At 40.3% G+C, this 19,953-nt stretch overlaps 1 protein-coding gene across 8 annotated transcripts in view; it reads right to left on the bottom strand.

The window, feature by feature from the left end:
* Nucleotides 1-2,390: 2,390 nt before the first annotated feature.
* Nucleotides 2,391-19,953, bottom strand: part of LOC307139833 (UDP-N-acetylglucosamine--peptide N-acetylglucosaminyltransferase 110 kDa subunit) — a 36,743-nt gene continuing 19,180 nt past the window's right edge. For 4 of the 8 annotated variants that reach the window (XM_079838946.1, XM_079838949.1, XM_079838950.1 and 1 more), the window contains exons 9-22: nt 17,793-17,893; nt 17,556-17,709; nt 17,369-17,470; nt 17,114-17,293; nt 16,860-17,018; nt 13,760-13,849; nt 13,555-13,680; nt 13,241-13,411; nt 13,035-13,151; nt 11,231-11,395; nt 10,411-10,563; nt 7,464-7,716; nt 5,556-5,679; nt 2,391-3,572 (exon numbers count right to left, since the gene is read on the bottom strand). In XM_079838946.1, the coding sequence (XP_079695072.1) occupies nt 3,392-3,572; nt 5,556-5,679; nt 7,464-7,716; nt 10,411-10,563; nt 11,231-11,395; nt 13,035-13,151; nt 13,241-13,411; nt 13,555-13,680; nt 13,760-13,849; nt 16,860-17,018; nt 17,114-17,293; nt 17,369-17,470; nt 17,556-17,709; nt 17,793-17,893 (2,076 nt within the window). In that variant the 3' untranslated portion in view covers nt 2,391-3,391. Of the gene's footprint in view, nt 3,573-5,555; nt 5,680-7,448; nt 7,717-10,410; nt 10,564-11,230; nt 11,396-13,034; nt 13,152-13,240; nt 13,412-13,554; nt 13,681-13,759; nt 13,850-16,859; nt 17,019-17,113; nt 17,294-17,368; nt 17,471-17,555; nt 17,710-17,792; nt 17,894-19,953 lie in introns of all 8 variants that reach the window. The other 4 variants (XM_079838945.1, XM_079838947.1, XM_079838948.1 and 1 more) reach the window with 1 other exon arrangement.

Here is a 19,953-nt window from a genome sequence, read left to right as displayed (position 1 = left end):
CAGTCATTTATCCTGGATGTCTTAATTCTACTTTTGTGCAATGGGCCTCCGCCGCTGTTTAAACGCAGAAAACACACACAGATGTTGCAGAAAACACACACAGATGTGGCAGAAAACACACACAGATGTGGCAGAAAACACACACAGATGTGGCAGAAAACACACACAGATGTGGCAGAAAACACACACAGATGTTGCAGAAAACACACACAGATGTTGCAGAAAACACACACAGATGTGGCAGAAAACACACACAGATGTTGCAGAAAACATCTGGGTCATGTTTGCATTTGCTGGCCATAATTGATAATTTCTTAAATGTGAAAACCGACACTCAGTTTTGACACAAATACCTCAGCTATAATAATATATTTTTAATAATGTCTCAGTTAATACTTGTTCAAAAAATCACTTCAGCAAAGTTTGTACCATTTTCTGTTTATTTTGATAAAATAATTCCTTTTTGATCAATATTTTAAACAAAATTCATTTAAAAAGTAAAGATTCTGAAAGCATTAAAGGAGATCCCATTTGAATATAGATTTACAGTAGTAACAATAAATGATAGTTTATTATATATGATTAATATCATATTTTTAAATATGTTTTCATTGTAAATGGGGCGATTGTGGACACCGAACACCTTAATATATGATATTTATCATCTGAATCTAATCATGTCATAAATGTTAGTCAGCCGCTGTTTATTATCATGTTAATTATTGTGCCTTTAGCCCCAAATATCATACTTTTACATATTCTTCTGTTATTGAAAAACTTTTGCTTTAATTACCTTGAAAATCATCAAGACCTTTGTCTCAAAAATTGTTTCGATCTAAAACATCAAACCTACTGAGCTGATTTTTTTTTTGTACATTTAGTGGTTTAAATAAGAATAAAGTCAAATCATCATGTTGTACCCGATGATATTATGTAATTAAATTAAAAGTCCCTTAAAGTCCCCATGAAATCCAAAAACGTTTTTTGGCTTTTAGTATGTATGTTAGACTAACAACGCATTCACACCAGACGCGAATTAAGCGTTAATCGTGAGTGATTTACATGTTAAGTCAACGCAAAGACACGAATGACACGGGCGAATTGAGCGTTTCGGGCGTTTGACGTGCGTAAAAATCTTTGGCGGATATTCGTGCCACGTTAACCAATCAGGAGCTTGCTCTAATAGTGACAACCATAGATATACACAATAAAGCCTAGATGTCTCGTCCACGCTGCTGGCCAATAGAGACTGAGCGTATTTAGGCCACGCCCACACCGGGGGGGGGTCAAACACTAAGCAATAAGGCAATAAGACGTGAAGCTTCAGCAGGAAGAATGGGTGCAGTAAACATGTGTCACTGTTAAGTCAAATATACAAATGTCAATTATGTGGGCTCCAGTGGGTGTCCTTCTCAGTAATATAACATGTCTCTCTATGTCTCAATTGTCTGTATCCACTTAAGTGTCCTTATAAGCTCGTTTTTGGGTCAGCTTATAAAAACTTCTAGGTTTTTGGATCTGTGTTTAGCTAGTTTGCTGTACACTTTGTCACATATCAGCTTTTAGACATTGTTCTGTTTTTTGTTATAAGTCCGAAATGACAATGAGGCAGCTTCACGCAATGCAAAGTCAATGGAGAGCGCTGGAAATGTTCAAGTGTCCAACTTCACGCGAATAGCGCGATTAATGTGAACGCAGTTACGGTTATCTATGAGCTACAAAACACTGACAAAATTCACATTTAGAAGAAGGATCAATGATTCTGATGACATCACTCTGGCCTTCAGCTTCTCATCAGATTTTTCGTCCAATCAAATATTCTCTAGAATCTGAAGCCCCGCCCCCTACACTACACTTGTGCACACATCATCTATTTTCCTAGAGAAACAAAAAGCGGATGTTTTGACTGAGCATTACATTCAAAACTTTAAGAAATTAATGTAAAATACATTTAATGTTTTTATTTTACATTTTAATGTTTTTTCCGCGCCTCTATTGCCTGGTCCCACCCAGTATAGCTCATAAGCCCCGCCCCTCAGTGTTTACTAATGGACGCGAGACACACTAAATAATCAAATTACACTTCAAATAATTGATGGTTTCTGTCATTTTAGGCAGTTTTTATCATGATGATTTCATTTCAAGTGTTTGTTTTTTAAATAAGTTTAGTTTTAGTGAGTTATGTGATGTTATAAAAACGGGGGGTGTGACGTCATGATTGACAGCTGAGATTGACGGCTTCTCTGAGTGAAGTTGTCACTGAGGCACTGACTTTTTTCGGGATTTTTGGGAGGAGATTGGAGCTTTAGCTTTAATTTCTACATTTTCATAACTGTTTATTTCACACCAGCATTATGAATTGCACAACACCAGTAATTAGACTCACACATGAAGTTTTCACATATATTTATTAGCACATTTAAATCTCAATACCATCACTTATGATAGTAAACCCGACTGAAAGTAGTTATTTTATCATCTAGTATTAGGACACACCCTTCGGATGTGTGATTAAAGCCCAATGTGAACGATCTAGGACACGCAACCCAAGTGTAGAAACATCTTTAGCATTTCTTTATTGAACTAAACTGAATACAGCGATCAAATTTACAATGGGTGCACATCACAGTTCAGTCAGCAACAACAATATAGATCACAATAACCAGTATGTTACTATTGTTAGTTTCATCATGTGTCGGCTCCTAGAAGGAATAGGGGGGGGGGGGGGGGGGAACTGCAGCCAAATATGTGCAATATCGCCACATATCTTTATTTCAGTTTATGTAAAGAGCCTCGCAGAGTTGACACCGACAGAGCATAAATAAAACGGGTTAATGGGAAGACAGTGTACAAAACCAAAACAGCTTAGAACATACTTACCTACACCTTTCCTGGTAAAACCATAAAAAATAACGAAAAATCAGGAGTCAACACGTGAGCAGTTTGCAGGCCTTTCGTCAGTGTGTAATAAGACACTCCTCTGTTTAGCATGTTCTCAAAAACAAGAGAGGAATTATTTTCTATCGAGAGCGTACGGAAACAACGTCGATCCGAGGTATGCATCCGTCATGATGACAAAGCTAAAATAGGTCAAGAGCGAACCTAACTAAAAAAAAAAAAAAGACCCTATCTGCGCTGATTATTTTACATTTTCAGGATTATGTCCTTGTCCCTTTGCATCTTACACCTCGTTGTCCATTTCAAATACAGAAAACAAGCAGAACAGAATCAGTGGAGCCGACAGACAGGCGATGGGAAGAGGCGGCGTCTCCATGTGCTTCCGCCATCATGGAAACAAAATGGCTCCTCGTGACGGCGCTCAGCTGTGGGCTCCACAGAGTCTCATGGGACTGGGGTGGGGTGGAGTGGGGCATGCAGTGACGAGTCTAGCTTAGGTGCTCTCTCCGCCCTCCAGAGACTGCATCTTCACCAGGTGGTCCGGCTTACCCCCGGCGGCGTGATGCTCCCACATCTGCAGGTAGAGTCTCTCCAGCTCCACCGTGTACTGTTTGGTGTTGAAGAGCGGGCTGCAGATGCGCTGCTTCCAGACGCGGGAGCGCACCTTCTTCAGGCTGAGCGGAGAGAGAAACAACACGTGTTGAGCTGCGCTGATCTTACGGTCTTCATTTTAACAACACATTTTGATTTAGGCCGTTTTCACACCTGAAAGTCCGCACCAAGGTCCGAACCGAAGTTCATGATTTGATACTTTTTATACATTCAGTTAGTTTTGGTTTGGTTTCACATTGCAATCATGTGAGCGCACTAAAGAACTGAACACACTTGCGTCCACTCGTCTTCATCTCTGTGGGCGGCATCTGGACATTGACTGGTTTGTAAACGGACGTGCGTCTGACGTCAGCGTCTTTGACAAGAGTGAATGAACGGACGCATATCGTTGCCACTATTGAACAGTCGCATTGCTTGACTATTTTTTATTCGTTACGTTTAAAAGTGGACATTTCAAGCTTTATATACACATATTTCTCATGTTTGTGAGACGAGTATCTGCTGAGTTTGGGTTTATTTGAGACGCTCCAGTTCATGTGTAATGTGATCGCTCCCGCGATTATTGTCTGCTATAGACTATTTGCTTCTTATTTATTAAATCCAGGCAATTATCTGATTAAACGTTGATTAAAAATTAACATACAATTTATCCGAAACGAAATTCACATTAAAGAAAGACTTTCTAAGCAAAATCATACAAAATTTTGTTCAAAATTATTTCTGACTTTCTGTCTTCTGACATATTGCACATCTTTTCATAATCAATGTAGCCTAGATTGAATTGAAAAATAACATTATAATATTTAAACATAAACTTCCTGTAAATGCTCTGAAAGTCTGAACCACACAGAAAACGCTTTCACACTAGAAACAAACCGAAGCTTTGTTCAGTTTGATCCGGATTGAGACGACCTCTTTTCGTCGGAACAAATCTCGTCTGTTTGGTCCGGCCCGTGGTCAGGGCAGGTTTCACACCCGTCATTTTGATTCAGACCAAACTGAAAAGTCTGAAAATCCAGACCATTTACATTTAAGATGTGAAAGGGTCCTTAGATTTAGTCATAGTCTTTTGACTAAAATGCCATTTAGTTTAAGTCATATTTTAGTCACCTGAATTGTTTTAGTTTTAGTCTCCTAAAATCTAATGAGTTAAATTGTAATACATTAAGCATTTAAGCCTTACATAACCGACTGTCACTTGAACTGACATTTTGTTTTTGACATTAAAAATACACAAGAGAGCTCAATTCACTTTTTTGTTTGTTTTTTAAAAACATCTATATAGTTTTTATAACTTTGTATTTCTGTTTTAGTCAGTAGGCCATATCAGGGTAAGCTAAAGCTTCAAATAAGTGTGTTTATTTATTTTTTAATTTCAGTTAACATTTGTTTAATTTCAAGTAATGAAGTTTTTTTTAGAATACTGGTCTTTCCTCCTGAATATGAATTAAATGGGAATTCATTAAATACAGTTTATTGTGTAAGCAAAAGCAAATATATAACGCGTGACTTTTAATTATAAACCAGCTGGAAATACTCAAGGACTCTTATTTTGAAATGCGCCTTCCTATTGCAGTTGCAGGAGCTCATTCAAGTTCAGATGAGGAGATAAAATATGCATTGTTAAAACCGTCTAAAACATATTACTATATAATCATGGTAAAGTGAACAGTGTCATTATTCATCAGCATTAGTTCATAAACACTGGTCTGGCATAAATGTGTGTTATTGATTGAGCCGCTCTGGAGCTGGATTGGGGATGAGCCATGTTTTCCAGAGGTTAGATCAGCATCTGTGACACAGATCATCAGTTCTGACCCCATCTCTGCCCTAATCCTCCCTCACTAACATTTCTCTCGTTTTTATTTGTTGACGAAGATGACAGTTGATTTTCATCATAGTTTTTGTCATCCAACACTAGTTTTTATTTAGTTATCATCTCGTTTTCATCAGTGAAAAAAGGTTGTTGGCGAAAATTATTTGTCAACGAAATGAACGCTTATCTTAAACGGGTCTCGTTTTGAAAGCGGAAAATTTGAGCTTACAATTCCATATCCGTGCCGAGCTTCACAGCAACCTCCTCGTACTCCTGCCGGCTGGGAGCGATGAGTTCAGGACAGCCGAGGCAGGTGAGCTGAGAGGCAGCCACACGGGACGCCAGCGTCTCTCCTGCAGGAAAAACACAACCATGAGATACTGCACACGATCTGAAGAAAACCAGAGGCGTTCGCCTGTGCACGCCTCACACTTGGCTAGTTGTCCAGACCTTAGTTTGATTTTAATGTGTAAACTAGGTATGCATTTCAGGGATTAACGCTTGTCCAGGACAAGTGGATTTTTTGAAGCGGCAGGTGAAAGAATTTTACTGGCCCGACTGGACAAGTATCCTGATAAAACATCATTAACAAAAAATAACTAGGAAATCACCAAAATGCAAGAATGATTCTGCAATCATTAGTGAAAGTGGTGATCGATAGTGGATAATATATAATGTATAATGAACTGACGGTAACTATAACGTTGCGCAACCTATTCGTAAACGACTGCCTCATTCTTGAACGAATCGACTCAATGACTCGCTCATAAGACGGTCACCTGCGCCCCCTACTGGCGTTTTACTTTCATGTTTAAACATTCTTTCCAACTTTTCTTAATTTGTATATTCAAAAATTTTTTTAAACAATCTCATTATTTAATGTAGTTGTCATTTTTGTGTAAATTATTTCATTTGATTGGTAACAGCCCTATAGTGTCTTCTAATTTAATTTATTGATCAAATTTAAGAATATAAAAGGAAAGCGGAAGCATAGCCTATATTTAATAAGATTAGGGGGAAAATGCCCTTTATAAAAGTAAAAAAAATATCACAAATATGCAGATTTAAATAAGTCAAAGACTCACTGATTCATAACGCTTCGAAGCTTCATGAGGCCATGTTTTGAAATCGTCATCACTATATAAGTCGTTATTTAGGGTTTTTTTGCGCACAAAAACTATTCTCGCCGATTCATAAAGTTATTGTAGAACCACTGTAGTGAGATGGACTTTGTAACGACGTCTTTAGTGTCTTTTAAGGGTCTTGAGAGTGTAAAGTGCATTGAGCCAATGGAGGCCTTTCAGAGCATCAGCTTTACACTAAAATATCTTCATTTGTGTCTGAAGATGAACGGAGGTCTGACGGGTGTCCAACCACATGAGGGTCAGTCATTAATGACACAATTTACATTTTTGGGTGAACTAACCCTTTAATTTATTGATCAAATTTAAGAATATAAAAGGAAAGCATAGCCTATATTTAATAAGATTAGGGGGAAAATGCCCTTTATAAAAGTAAAAAATATCACAAATATGCAGATTTAAATAAGTCAAAGCTGCTTCAGAATAAATTTAATTTACAACACACAAAAAAAAATCAAATTTTTTACTCGGACAAGTGAATGACTTCACCGATGACATGACCGATTTAGCACGTGAACAAGCTTAATGTCGAGCCCTGCATTAGATTAGCACTTTTGGCATAGCTTAGCATAGATCGGCAGAGTTTAGCTCTTGCCTCAACACCTGTCTCTAGTATGCCTAATAAGACCTTGATTAGCGGGTTCAGGTGTGTTGAATTGGGGTTGGAGCTAAACTCTGCAGGACAGTGGCCCCCCAGGAGTAGGAGCTACATGGAGATGGGTAAATTAAGACCTGTTTAAAAATTATTTAAGAGCTAGAAAATAATAATTCCACGAATTTAAGACTTTTTAAGGTCTAAAATTGTGATTTTGAAATTCTAGACTTTTTAAGACCCAGCGGAAACCCTGTTTTAATGCATGACTTTTTCCTAATTTTTAGTCAACCAAACAAACCACTAACACCAAGTGTGAGCAATACCAGTGCTCGTGCCCACGCTAATAATAAGAAATGGGTTGATCCCCGTGAATTAGGTGGCGTACCGTAGTTTGTATTACCTGGCATAGTGACCATGGGTGTTCCAGCCCACAGCACGTCCATGCCCGTGGTGTGCCCGTTGCAGAGCGGGGTGTCCAGGCACACGTCAGCCAGCTGCCCGCGCCGCACGTGCTCCTCCTTGGGCGCCACCGGGGAGAAGATGATGCGGGCGGCGGGCAGGCCCAGGTTCTGAGCGTACTGCTGGATGTTGGGCTCGCCCACGGCCGGGAAGCGGAGCAGCCAGAGCACACTGTTGGGCACACGCTTCAGGATCTGCACGATGGAGAGCACAGTGAGCAGAGCGGAACACAGGCTTACTGTTCAATGAATCGATTCAAACCAGACGATTTCATCATGTATACAGAAATGTTGGTAACAACTAGGGGTGTAACGATTCATCTACTACATCGATGTATCGATTTATATTCCTATGATCTAACTACATCGATCTGTGCTCGGCAAGTTGGCCTTCCGGACGACATATATCGATCTAACATCGTTTTAAGAAGGTAATCAATCGATTGTATCGATAATAGGAAATAACGCATTGGATTTAAAGGGTTAGTTCACCCAAAAATGTAAATTCTGTCATTAATTCCTCACCCTCATGTCGTTGGACACCCGTCAGACCTCCGTTCATCTTCAGACACAAATGAAGATATTTTAGTGTAAAGCTGATGCTGAGAAAGGCTTCAGATAGGCCTCCATTGGCATTCAGTACATTTACACTCACAAGACCCATAAAAGGCACTAAAAACGTCGTTACAAAGTCCATCTCACCACAGTGACTCTACAATAATCTTACGATGCGGCGACAATAGTTTTTGTGCGCAAAAAAAAAATCAAAACACCTTTATCCAGCTTGTTCTTGTCTTCCGTGTGTGTCTCCACGACGCATGCGCGAGAATATGATGTAGATCCGGCGTTCGGACACATGACCCAGAAGAGATTTGTTTACGAGCAGAGGAAGACGCGCGTGTCTCAGCTGTTGAATTCTACACTGATCGTGCTTTAGGTCTCGGTGTAGTTCTCAAAATGGGGCTAAAGTGGCATTTCATGGATTCCCGAACGCCGGATCTGCGTCATATTCTCGTGGAGACACACACGGAAGACAAGAACAAGTTGGATAAAGGTGTTATTTTGATTTTTTTTTTGCACACAAAAACTATTGTCGCCGCATCGTAAGATTATTGTAGAGTCACTGTGGTGAGATGGACTTTGTAACGACGTTTTTAGTGCCTTTTAAGGGTCTTGTGAGTGTAAATGTACTGAATGCCAATGGAGGCCTATCTGAAGCCTTTCTCAGCATCAGCTTTACACTAAAATATCTTCATTTGTGTTCTGAAGATGAACGGAGGTCTGACGGGTGTCCAACCACATGAGGGTGAGGAATTAAGGACAGAATTTTCATTTTTGGGTGAACTAACCCTTTAAGCTCGTCAGACTTTACATGGATGTTTTTTCTTAGCACTTTTAATGATAAAGGCGTTAAACGTTACTCGATTCAGTCTGCCTATCTGTGACATCATCACCTCGCACCAGCAGCAGCGCTAAGAAAACAAAACATAGCATGGCGGATGGCAGAGGAGAAGCCAACCAGCGAGAAATTATCAAGCCACCAGGAGAAAGAGCGACCTGTACCTGTACTTTCAACCCTGGCTAAATGTTCCCTGTGCATTCAGAGCGAGTTTTAGTACAGCTGGCCACATAGTGAAAGCACAGAGAAGTGTTCTGCGGTCAGATCATGTTGATATTTTTGAAAAAGAAATCTGTAGAGTCATTGAAGAGTAGTTGGTTGCATTTTATCTTTTGTTAAATATTGTTTGTTTATTAAACTGAGAGTAGTAGCAGGTTCAGCCAGTTTATTCAACCTGAAGAAATGTTGGTTGCACTTTATTTTTGATATTAATATTGTATTTGTATTATTTTAATGTTGAAACACAACAGCAAAAGTAGCAGGTAAACCTACTATTAATTAAACCTGAAGAGAAGTTAGTTGCACTTTATTTTTTATATTAATATTTTTATGTTGGAAAACAAAAGCAGAAGTAGCAGGTTAACCTACTGTTGAAATGTTGGTTGCACTTACTGTGCTTTTATTAAAATGTATTGAATATTGAAAATGAGAGCAGAAAAAGTTAAGTTCCTGTTAATTCAACCTAAACTGTTGGTTGCACTTTATTCAAATAAAATTTGAATGCATTTGCCATTAATTGTTGTTTACTTGTTTGTTTATATCCATAATTAATTGATATACCGGATTCCCTTACAAGAAACAACAGGAATCTAGGAAACTTCACCTGCACTGACCAGCATCCAGATTTTTATTTCAGTCACACAATTTTTGGCTAAAAAGTTACTGAATCGATTTCAAGTCACTGAATCGTTTCGGATCGTATCGTTCTAAATGAACCAATATCGTCCTTGAATCGTATAGACAACCTCAAATCGTGATACGAATTGAATCGTTGTTAAAACGAATCGTTACACCCCGAGTAACTACAGTCGCATGGCATATTGTGCGGATATGAAAACGGTGTTCATTTTGTGTTCATTAATCATTTTGAACGTGCATTGCAATAGCAGCTGTTTGGTTGAAATAATTAAAATTGAAAACTGACACAATTTCAGCATTAATACATGAATAGAGATCCATATAAAATATTAGCAGGAAAAAACAACAACAAAACAAATATGTAGAAGTAATGCCTCAGCTATACCGCCCAGCCCTAAACTCTATATACATAATACAGAAATAGTTAAATAAGTTTAGAGATGACTAACTAGCTTTGTATTATTACAATGCAAAAAGTGTATTTAAATCAGTACACAAATGGGCAGTGCAAAAGTGCATTATGGGTGTGCCACAGCTCTGTTTTCTCTAGTCATGTAGAACCAATTTGCGTTTCTACTACATAGACAGCCAAGGGCTGTTAAAAGAGCCCATCTTTCAGCAGTGAATCTTACATTGGCCCACATCTGCAGGGTGGGAGGGTCAATCTTATAGAGCTGGTTGAAGTTGCAGTAGACAATTGAGTCTTCAGGAAGGCCATATTGCGAGCGGGTGGTCACCACGATCGTCCTGGGAACTTCTTCTCCTGTTGCTGCCTTGTTGTTAATCTAAACAGAAAGGTTAAAGAGCACATGAGCTACTAGTTTAGGGTACCGAAGAGACAAAGCATGTTCCCTAAAACAGTGTCGCCCATCCCTAGAAGCAGTTCAACTTCTCCGCCACCATGTCTGTGCCACCTACAGCAGTGGTGTGAAGGCCCAAGTGAAGGGAAAGTGCCTATTGCACATCCTGTCTCAAAGCGTGCTATTCTCAGCCAGCTCGAGAGTGTGCCATACCTGCAGGGCTACAGTCCCAGATACTACAACCTCCTCCAATGTAAAAATCTGAAAAACAACAACATGTGGTAATATTCTGACTCTGCCTACGATCAAATCGTCTTTTTGCCAGATCTTCTCTTAGAGTAGGAGTCAATCAGGAGATGATCGAAGGAGGAAACTGATCTGAGGTGATTGGAATCATTTCATCACCAATCTGAGAGAAATCAAGGCCGATAAAAACACCTTCACGCTGCTGAGTCGCCATAATGAATTACACATTTGACAATTTGGGCATGGGTGACCACGTTCCAGATACAATTAATCAGAAATGTATATATATTTTGATTGTGAGTATGTAAACATGGTCAATTATCCACGGATCTGTCATGCTAGGAATGAAGGACAGGGCTAAATCACAGCCAGGAAGAAGCAGTGAAGTCAGTACGGTGGGCCGTACCTGTGTGGTGGCCAGGCCGTTGCTGACGGTAAAGCCGTTGATGGTGACTTGGATCTGGCCTTGGTTGATCATGTTGATGATGGCTTCAGCAGCCGTGTTCATCGGGATGACGGGCATGGAGAGGGCACCGTTACTGTCAGCCACCTCTTGACCATCACACTCCATCTGAAAGCAGGGGACGAAACATTAGCATGTCTGTTTAACAGGAGAATGGGATGAAAGCTAGACTAACCCCTTCTCCCACACACCCCAATTTGGCAAGTGGGGAATAAATGACACCCAAAATAAAAAAAGGTTGCTGCTCATAAGTCATTCTGAATAGACAACATGTACTTAGAAAGCCAGCACTTGAGAGTTCACAGTTCAAGACCCAGAATTAGGGCTGCAACAAACTATTTTAATAATCTAATTATCGACTAATCATCGATTATTGTCACTGGCATCGATGACTAATCTGTACATTTTGAAATTATTCAGCTTTTTCAATTAGTTAAAACATTGAGTTATACATATTCTAACTATAATATATAAAAAAGAAAGTCACTTCAGCTTTTGAAATGGTTGTTTTAATTAACTTTGAGCCAAGTTCTCAGAACTCAAATAACACACAAATGCTCTCTAAGCATTGTTTAAATATTCTGTTCGCTTTCAATTGAAAAAATAAACAAAAATTAGCTGCATTACAGACAACAACAAAAATAGATGTTTGAATGTATAAACATCTCTCGGCAGCAACATTAAGAGCTTCATTTGTGAAACAATAACAGGCCCACTGCTTTTCTTAGAAATGAAACAGAAAAAGAGGACATTTACTTCAGGACACAAAGAATGGTAAAAATATTAATCTGCAAATAACATAATATTAATCTCTTACATGACAATTGAGCTGACAGATTCTCATTCACCTTTTAATTAACAATATGAAAAAGTAACTGACATGATATTCTTCCTAACATCGCCTCTTGTAAGTCTTAATGCATATGGAACAAAATACAGGCAAGTGATGAGACTATAATACCTAAGAGTGTTATAATAATAAAAACAGTCCTGACTCCAAGCGCAATCAAACTTTATTCCATGCTAAATAAATCACCAAATTACTGTAATTATATTATTATTGTTAATATTACAATTATTAGTAGTATTGCATTCTCTAATAAAGAGATTTACTGCTAGTTAGTTAGTTGTTTCCTCTTTAAGTGCTCCAACATGCACGTTGTGCTCCCGTGAAACGTTTGGCCTTGCACGTCTCAATCAGCTCCTGGTTCAGTGGTCAGGACAAGAGTCAATGGGCTGATCCCTGATCAGTGCCCTGACTACTGAACCAGGAGCTGATTGAGACGCAGCCTTAGTTTGAAGTTATGTGAAACTTTCCCACATCTTGCTAGTTCAGGTTTGTTTGCACTGTCATTCGCGCGGTTTTCTTCTACCGCAACATTTGTAAGGGCTGCATTACACTCTAGCGCCGTAGCGGTCAAATCACGATTAGGTCACATGAGATTTATCACGCTCAATCATGCACTGGTCTCGCACGCTCCTCCCACGTCTCTCGCTCGCCCACCTCGCCACAGTTATGTATATCATAAGTTACCAATTGATAATTTTGCACTCCTGACATAAATTAATGTCACTGCAACCTAGCTTTACCATAAACAGTGGTCAAATATTGAAGCTGGAGTCTTAAATCTTTCTAATGACACACAGTTTGTGATGTTTTAACGTGAAGTGAATGTTGACCAGTAATCTGGGGTCTCTGGCGATGCGCTGCAGGTTAAGGAGCTAAAGCAGTGATTTCTTCACTAACCTTCACAACTTTGACATCCGGCAGGCTTTCCAGAAAGGCTTTCAGATCGATGCCATTCAGCACGATGCGATTGTCAAAAATGTGTCCATTTGACTTGAAGTCTATCACTGCTTTTTTCTATCGGGTAAAAAGAAAAAAAATTAACCTTCTTTTCTGCAAAAGATCAATTAAATCTTAAATAAATGCGATTAAAGACTGAATCTTACCTTGAGGTGAGGGAACATGTTAGCATGATCTCCAATGAAGAAAGTGTTGGGCATGTAGGCCAGTTTCTCAGAGTATTGCTCTGCGACCTCAATGGGCGACGTCTCCTTATCACTGATGATGTAGTCCATGAACGGAGCTCCACTGGTGCCTGGGTATCCAAGCCACATGGCCTAGGGCGGTTGGAAAAAATACAATTATTATTTGTTTTTATGTACTATCGGATATATACTGTCAGTAAGGACACATTAAATTGATCAAGAGTGTCAGTAAAGACATTAATAATGTTACCAAGCAAGCCGGACTCAAATCTCACCTGAATGGGTGCCGGGCGCAACGCAAACAGCTCATTGCGTGCTCCTTTAGTATAACCATTCATGTTGACCAGGATGTGGACTCCATCTTGATGGATCCTGTCTGCTGCTTTTCCATTACAAGGGATCTATGGAGACAGGAAACGTGATGAAATCAAAACAGAGCCCCTGAGAGGAGGAGGAAGAGCCCGTGATGCGTACACTAACCTGTGAGAGGTCAATGAAGTGATGCGTCTCTGCCATGACTTTAACTCTGAAGTTGGTGCTGTCATCAGGGCTGAGAGCATAGCAGAACACCTGCACAAAACACAACAGGATTTCAGTAACACTGCAGGGCTAACATTAGAGAGCAGTCGCACCGGTGCCACTGACCTGATTTGGTAGTTAATTTGATCATAAAATTACTATTTTTTGCATTAATAAGTGCAGTTACATATAATATTACATGTTTGTTTATTGGAAATTTAACAGTGAAGCAATAAGCTTGAGTTGAGATGCAGATAAAATGCAGTAATGTGCAAAAACATCATTTTATAGAGAAAATTTAAATATTATGCTCTTATTAAATTGGTCTCGTATGGCATTACACTTAACTGACCGACAGCTTCAGTGATTATACAAAGAGTGATCTTATCTTCAAATTGTGATTGAATTACATAGAAAACATTTCGTTTTTCATTAGACTGAGACTTTCTACTATTTTCCATATATTAGGGAGTGGAAATGGCTAATAAGCCAATAAGTCCGAGTCCTGCACGCGGACAGGTACCCGCGGGTGACCTGCTAATATTTGATGAAATAGGTGAAATATTATTCACGTGTCAGGTGTGGTGCGGGTCGGACGTTCAGTAGGCACGGATGGGCTGCGAGTCCAATTTAGACAAGATTATTTAGACTCAATCCGGTACACAGTGATAGGCAGATGCTTCCAAACGCTGCCGTGATTGTGTTCACGCTCTGTCTGCAGACTGTTAAAGGCTTCTGCAAGACTTGCCCCTTTAAGCACTGCCATATTTTAATATGCTATAACTGTGATATTAAAGGGAGTGCGCTTTGCTTGCGTTCTGTATTTAATCTATTCACAATATGAATAAAAGTTAGGCTATTTTTCATGCTGGTAAAAAGAGGACCAATGGTCACATATACACTGCAGAGTTTCACCTGATGTATAGTTTTATATAGTTTACACGACAGATCTCTCTCTCTCTCCTTTTTCTTTGTTGTTAACATTAGGGGTGGTGAAAAAAATCGATTATCGATTAATCGCGAGTATGTTATGGACGAGCATGAATCGATCATTAAATTTTCAAAAATCGATTTTTTTATTTATCTAAACCTGCCTCTACCACCGTGTGTGTGTGTGTGTGTGTGTTCATTAGATGAATGTAAATCTGTCGTTAATGCTGAGATGATTCTGAGGGAACACTCTAGAAATCCTCCCGCCTCGCCTCCTCTGGAGCTCAGGCACAACATTAGCATTAGCGCGTTAGCACGGCTCAGATTCGCGCACAAACACCGAATAAACGCCTTCAATCCGCAGATTTATGAGCGCTTCAGATGAGCGAGCGCAACACACATCGACGCGCACATTCGCGGGAATTAAGGCGATCCTGAGGACGCGATGAGCGGATCTCACACACACACACACACACAGCCGGACTGATGCTGGAAACACACCGCCGCTCCGCTGCACCGACCCGCGGCTCCCGCTCACGGAACCGAACGGGCCTCGACACTCCTCCGACACGAACCCGTTTTTCTTCTGTCGTTTTTCCCCCTTTGTCTTTCTCACGTCAGGAAACGAACGAGAGGAGCTCGAGCGTTCCACGCGCTCCCGCCCCCCTCACGCGCGCACCGCATCCATCACTCTTGACATTTTGTCACTGTGTTCTACAGTACAGTATATAAGCTGAAGCTACAGTAAGTTGTTCAAAAATGTTCATTTTGTCTTCTTAATGATTAAATTGGACAATTTTCTTCTAGAAAGACAAGGTGTTTGGAGAAAAAACTTCTTTACCTTGACATGTTTCGACTGCAACCTGCAGTCTTCCTCCACCTGAACACGTTGTCTTTCTAGAAGAAAATTGTCCAATTTCTACAGTATGTTGGTTCTGATCTACTTCCTCAAGGAAATAAGCCTTTCATTTATTTGTTATTGTTTAGTTCAACTTGATGAGTCACAACACAATGTGATGTATTCATTTCTGTGTAACTACACGACAAGTGCTTTGAGTTGTTGTTACTCAATAAAAGAGTTAAGTAATTCAGTAGCTGACTTTTTTTTTATACTGCAATCACTTTGTAGTGTATTTTCGTTTACTGTTGTGAAATGGAAAATCAATAATCGCTAATCGAGAATCGTTAATAATCGAAAATCGACTGTAATCGAATCGGGACTTCAATAATCGTAATCGAATCGAATCGGGAAATCAGACAGATTAACCACCCCTAGTTAACATGATGGGCTGCATGTCTATTAATTGTTCTTGCATGAACTTGAATGTTTATTTATACATTACATGAAAATAAATAAATAAATGTTTTTTTTGTCTACTTCGTGTGGGAAATTTAATGCGGGTCGCCGATTTAATGTCAAGCAGGTCAGGTCGGGAATTAAATGAGTGTTTCTGTCGGATATGCAGTTAATAATGCGGGAGCGGGGCGGGGTTTATCAAACAGGACCCGTGCCATCTACTGGTTATAGTGGTAATTTCATGTCTTTAAGAAAAAAAAATTAAAAGTGTTTGTTTGCCACAGTGTTTTCCTACACGCCTTTAAACTTTTACAAATCATCACTTTAAAAATAACATTAAAATGTGATATTTAGAGCTTTGAAGTGCTAGAAAACTGTGAAGCTCTTGAATTTCACTCTCAAAAGGCTGTACGAACCCTGAGACAAATAATGTAAAAACATTCAACCATTTCTGCCACAATACCATGGTTACAGTTAGCATTACTACATTAAATCCATGGTGAATGTTGGTGATTTGTGGATTGAAAAGCCTTCTAGAACGTGTTCGTTGATGGCGCTGATGTGGAAACCAGGGGAAACATTGTGCCGTTTCATCCGATACAGTTTAAAACAGAGAATTATGTTCAGAATTTGAACACTTCTCACTAGATCTCGCTGTGATGTTATTAACAATATGGCGAATTAGAGCGCTTTCTCACTGGACCTCCCAGCGTTTGTATAGTAACTGTGTAATGTGATCAGGATCGGCCCACGATTAAACCTGTTCTGAGCGCTGCTCAAATGAGTAGCAACAGAAAGACCTTTACATAACAACTACCGTGTTCGATTCTTTACCTCAAACTTCTCAGAGTTGTGCATGCCAGGGATGGACTGCATCAGGTGAGAAGTGGGATGGTTGCCAAAATCTGAGCTAACGTAACCCACGCGCAAACGGCCTGAACTGGCCTTCAGATCCTTTGGATGCTCATAGGCAGGTTTGTGAAGAGCATTGATCTAGAAAACAAGAACAGTATTACATTGATAAAGTACAGAACTGACTAAAGCTACCAGATAAAATACAGCAGAAGAGGCTTGTGTAATATACACACCTTATCCAGACACAAGTTGCCATGTCTCTCTGCAATGGCCTTGCGGAAACCGTGAGAGAGGGGGTACAGCATGCTGTGATGGGGATGAACGGAGGGCAGGCGGTTCTTATCCAGCTGATCGGCCACAATGCTCACCAGCTTCTTCATTCGCTCATCATAGTCGGTCCAGTCACATACAATCTGAAGATCAAACATGGCATCACACAAATGTTCCCACCTGAGTGCGAAGTGTGCGCATTCACGATGCTTACATACCTGTAGACAGTGAGCCAGGTTACAATACGCATCAGGGAAGTCTGGCTTGAGCTTCAGGGCAGTGCGATAAGACGCAATCGCCTCAGGAATGTTCCCAGAATCCTTTAAGGGAAGAAGGTCACCATTTGAATTCTAAAATCACACTGAAAACACCTGAAAGGAAGTGTATTATCCTTCAGATTCATACCTTGTGTATGGAAGCCAAGTTACTGTGAGCATCGGCAAAAGCGGGGTTGATCTGAATGGCTCGAGTGTAGCACTGCAGCGCCCCCTGAACATCCTGCATCTCTTTGAGAGTGTTGCCCATGTTGGAGTAGGCATCAGCGAATGTGGGGCTGATTCTGTTCATTGTTGGAGTACAAACAGACAGTGAGACTTTGAAAGACACCAATACTACACAACATAAGAGTAGCTAAAAACATGCCTGATGGCCTCCTTGTAGTGCATGAGAGCTTCCTGAAGTTTCCCCTGCTGCTGCAGGACACTGGCCAGGTTGGAATGGGCGGCGGCAAATTCAGGGAAAACCTTTACAACAAAGAAAAACAAGACATGTGAATTGAAACCACTTGAAACATGCATGGTAGCTAGGGTTGGGTAGCGAACTCTGAACTTTTAAGGGCACCGACCGAATTACGTTGGTACTACCGAGTACCGATTCACATTAAATCAATCAGTACCAAATTTCGGTACCTGAGAACGCATCTGGTGATATAAACTAGTGTCTGTGAATATTAAACCACGAAAAGGCTATTTAAATATGAATCCTGCGTGTCTCTGTGCGAATGAATGCCGTAGAAGCGCGGTTTACACACACACACTCACTCTCGCGCTCACTATCCCTATGACGGTCGCGTGTTTCCATCTCTGCCGTCTCATATGAGGACATGAATTTACACTGCGTTTCTGCTGCTCCTCTGCGCGCGATCTTCACGTGACGCAGGTGAAAGATCTGCCTTTAGGGCGCGCGCGTGGTGTCAGAGACACGGCTCGGCTCTCTGTGTCCCAGAAAAAAAGCTGAGCACTGAACGGATACGTATTGTTGTTTTTGAATAGTGCACAATCCCTTTAAATGTTGAAACTGGCAAGCCTTAAACGCATACTTGACAAACTTTATGAGCACGAAAGTGAAAGCGGCTTCGGGGCTTGCGCGCGCCGTCTGTGTGTGTGTGTGTGTGTGTGTCGGTGGCAGCGCGTATAGGCTATAAGAACAGCAATTAACTGACCTGTATAAACTGTGTAAAACATGCAGCTACTATAGTGATTCTGGGCATCTATAAACACAGATGTTTGTTGATGTGACTGACGGGGCGGAGTCACGTGAAAACCGAAATAACCCACATGGGAAAAATACGTCGGTTAGAGCAGAGTTTCCGCTAGAAAAAAATGGTGCCGGTCAAAGTGACCGGCAGAGGTTTCGTTTTCCGGACATTTTGATGATATGCCGGTCATATATCGCCTCTTAATTATTCAAGTTGAGGAAAACTGAAAGCAGTTTATGTAACTTAAAAAAATGACATAATCAGGCCGTATATGCAACATGTTTATTAGCCTAACTTTCAAATAGACGGGAAAAAAAACATGAACGTCCGATTGGCGTCAATCAACCAATTTTTTTTACTATGGTTTCACATTTCATAGTTTAACAAACCAACCCCCCTTCCCCACATAAAATATCCGAATATAGCATTGTTTTTACTCAAGCAAATTTAATTATAAACTCAGTATGTCTCATTTAGTTGGTAACATTTAAATTGGCCACCGTGTAAATGACTCCTTGTCAAATGAACTTGAACAAACAAATGACTAGGCCTATAACATTGTCTCGCGTCATTTTTGGCTACTTTTTACGCTTTTTTGCAGTGCTGAATTGTGCAGCTGCCGACTTAAAATCAAAAGTTCCCAGTGTCTCTCCACAACTTGCAATGCGCATAAGCCGCGTAACCTTGTTCTCCGCAAGGCGACTTCGCTGCTTCGTCTTGATCCGATTCTGCAGTGAAAACCCCCTCTCTGCAGGAACACTCGAGACAGGGATTACACAGGATATCTTGGCGAGCTTGGTCCACTCTGGATACATTTCGCTGAAATCACATATGAGGACTTCGCAGGCTGTGGAGAAATGCAATCCTCCATAGCCACGGAGCGCTGTCATGACAGCGTGGGCATCACGTCGCAGGCTTACGGTATCGATAAGAGGAGCGGTGTCCGCAGACTCAAGGCTTGTGAAATGGCAAACAATCCTTCTGATCGCTGGTTCTGCATATTCTTGGAGAGCTATTTGTCAGATTTGGAGAGCTATTTGTCAGATTTGGAGAGCTATTTGTCAGATTTTAATCTGAAATTTTAATCTGACAATTTGACCGAAAAGATTTAATTTTTTCGGACATTTAATTTTTTTCCCGGCCAATGTCCGGTAATTACCGGACAACGGAAACCCTGGGTTAGAGGTTCTGAATGTCGGTTTCGGTTATTTTTCGATTAATCGTACAGCCCTACTACCTAGTAAATATTACAATAATCAAACATCACAGACAATGGCAGACAGAGACCAGGGCATCTCTGGCAAAATGTCAATATAAATAACCTGT

Source organism: Gobio gobio (assembly GCF_949357685.1).
Source record: "Gobio gobio genome assembly, chromosome: 16".
Classification (NCBI taxonomy): domain Eukaryota; kingdom Metazoa; phylum Chordata; class Actinopteri; order Cypriniformes; family Gobionidae; genus Gobio; species Gobio gobio.
The sequence above is the reverse complement of the archived record's forward strand: the minus strand, read 5'-3'. Positions and strand labels throughout refer to the sequence as shown.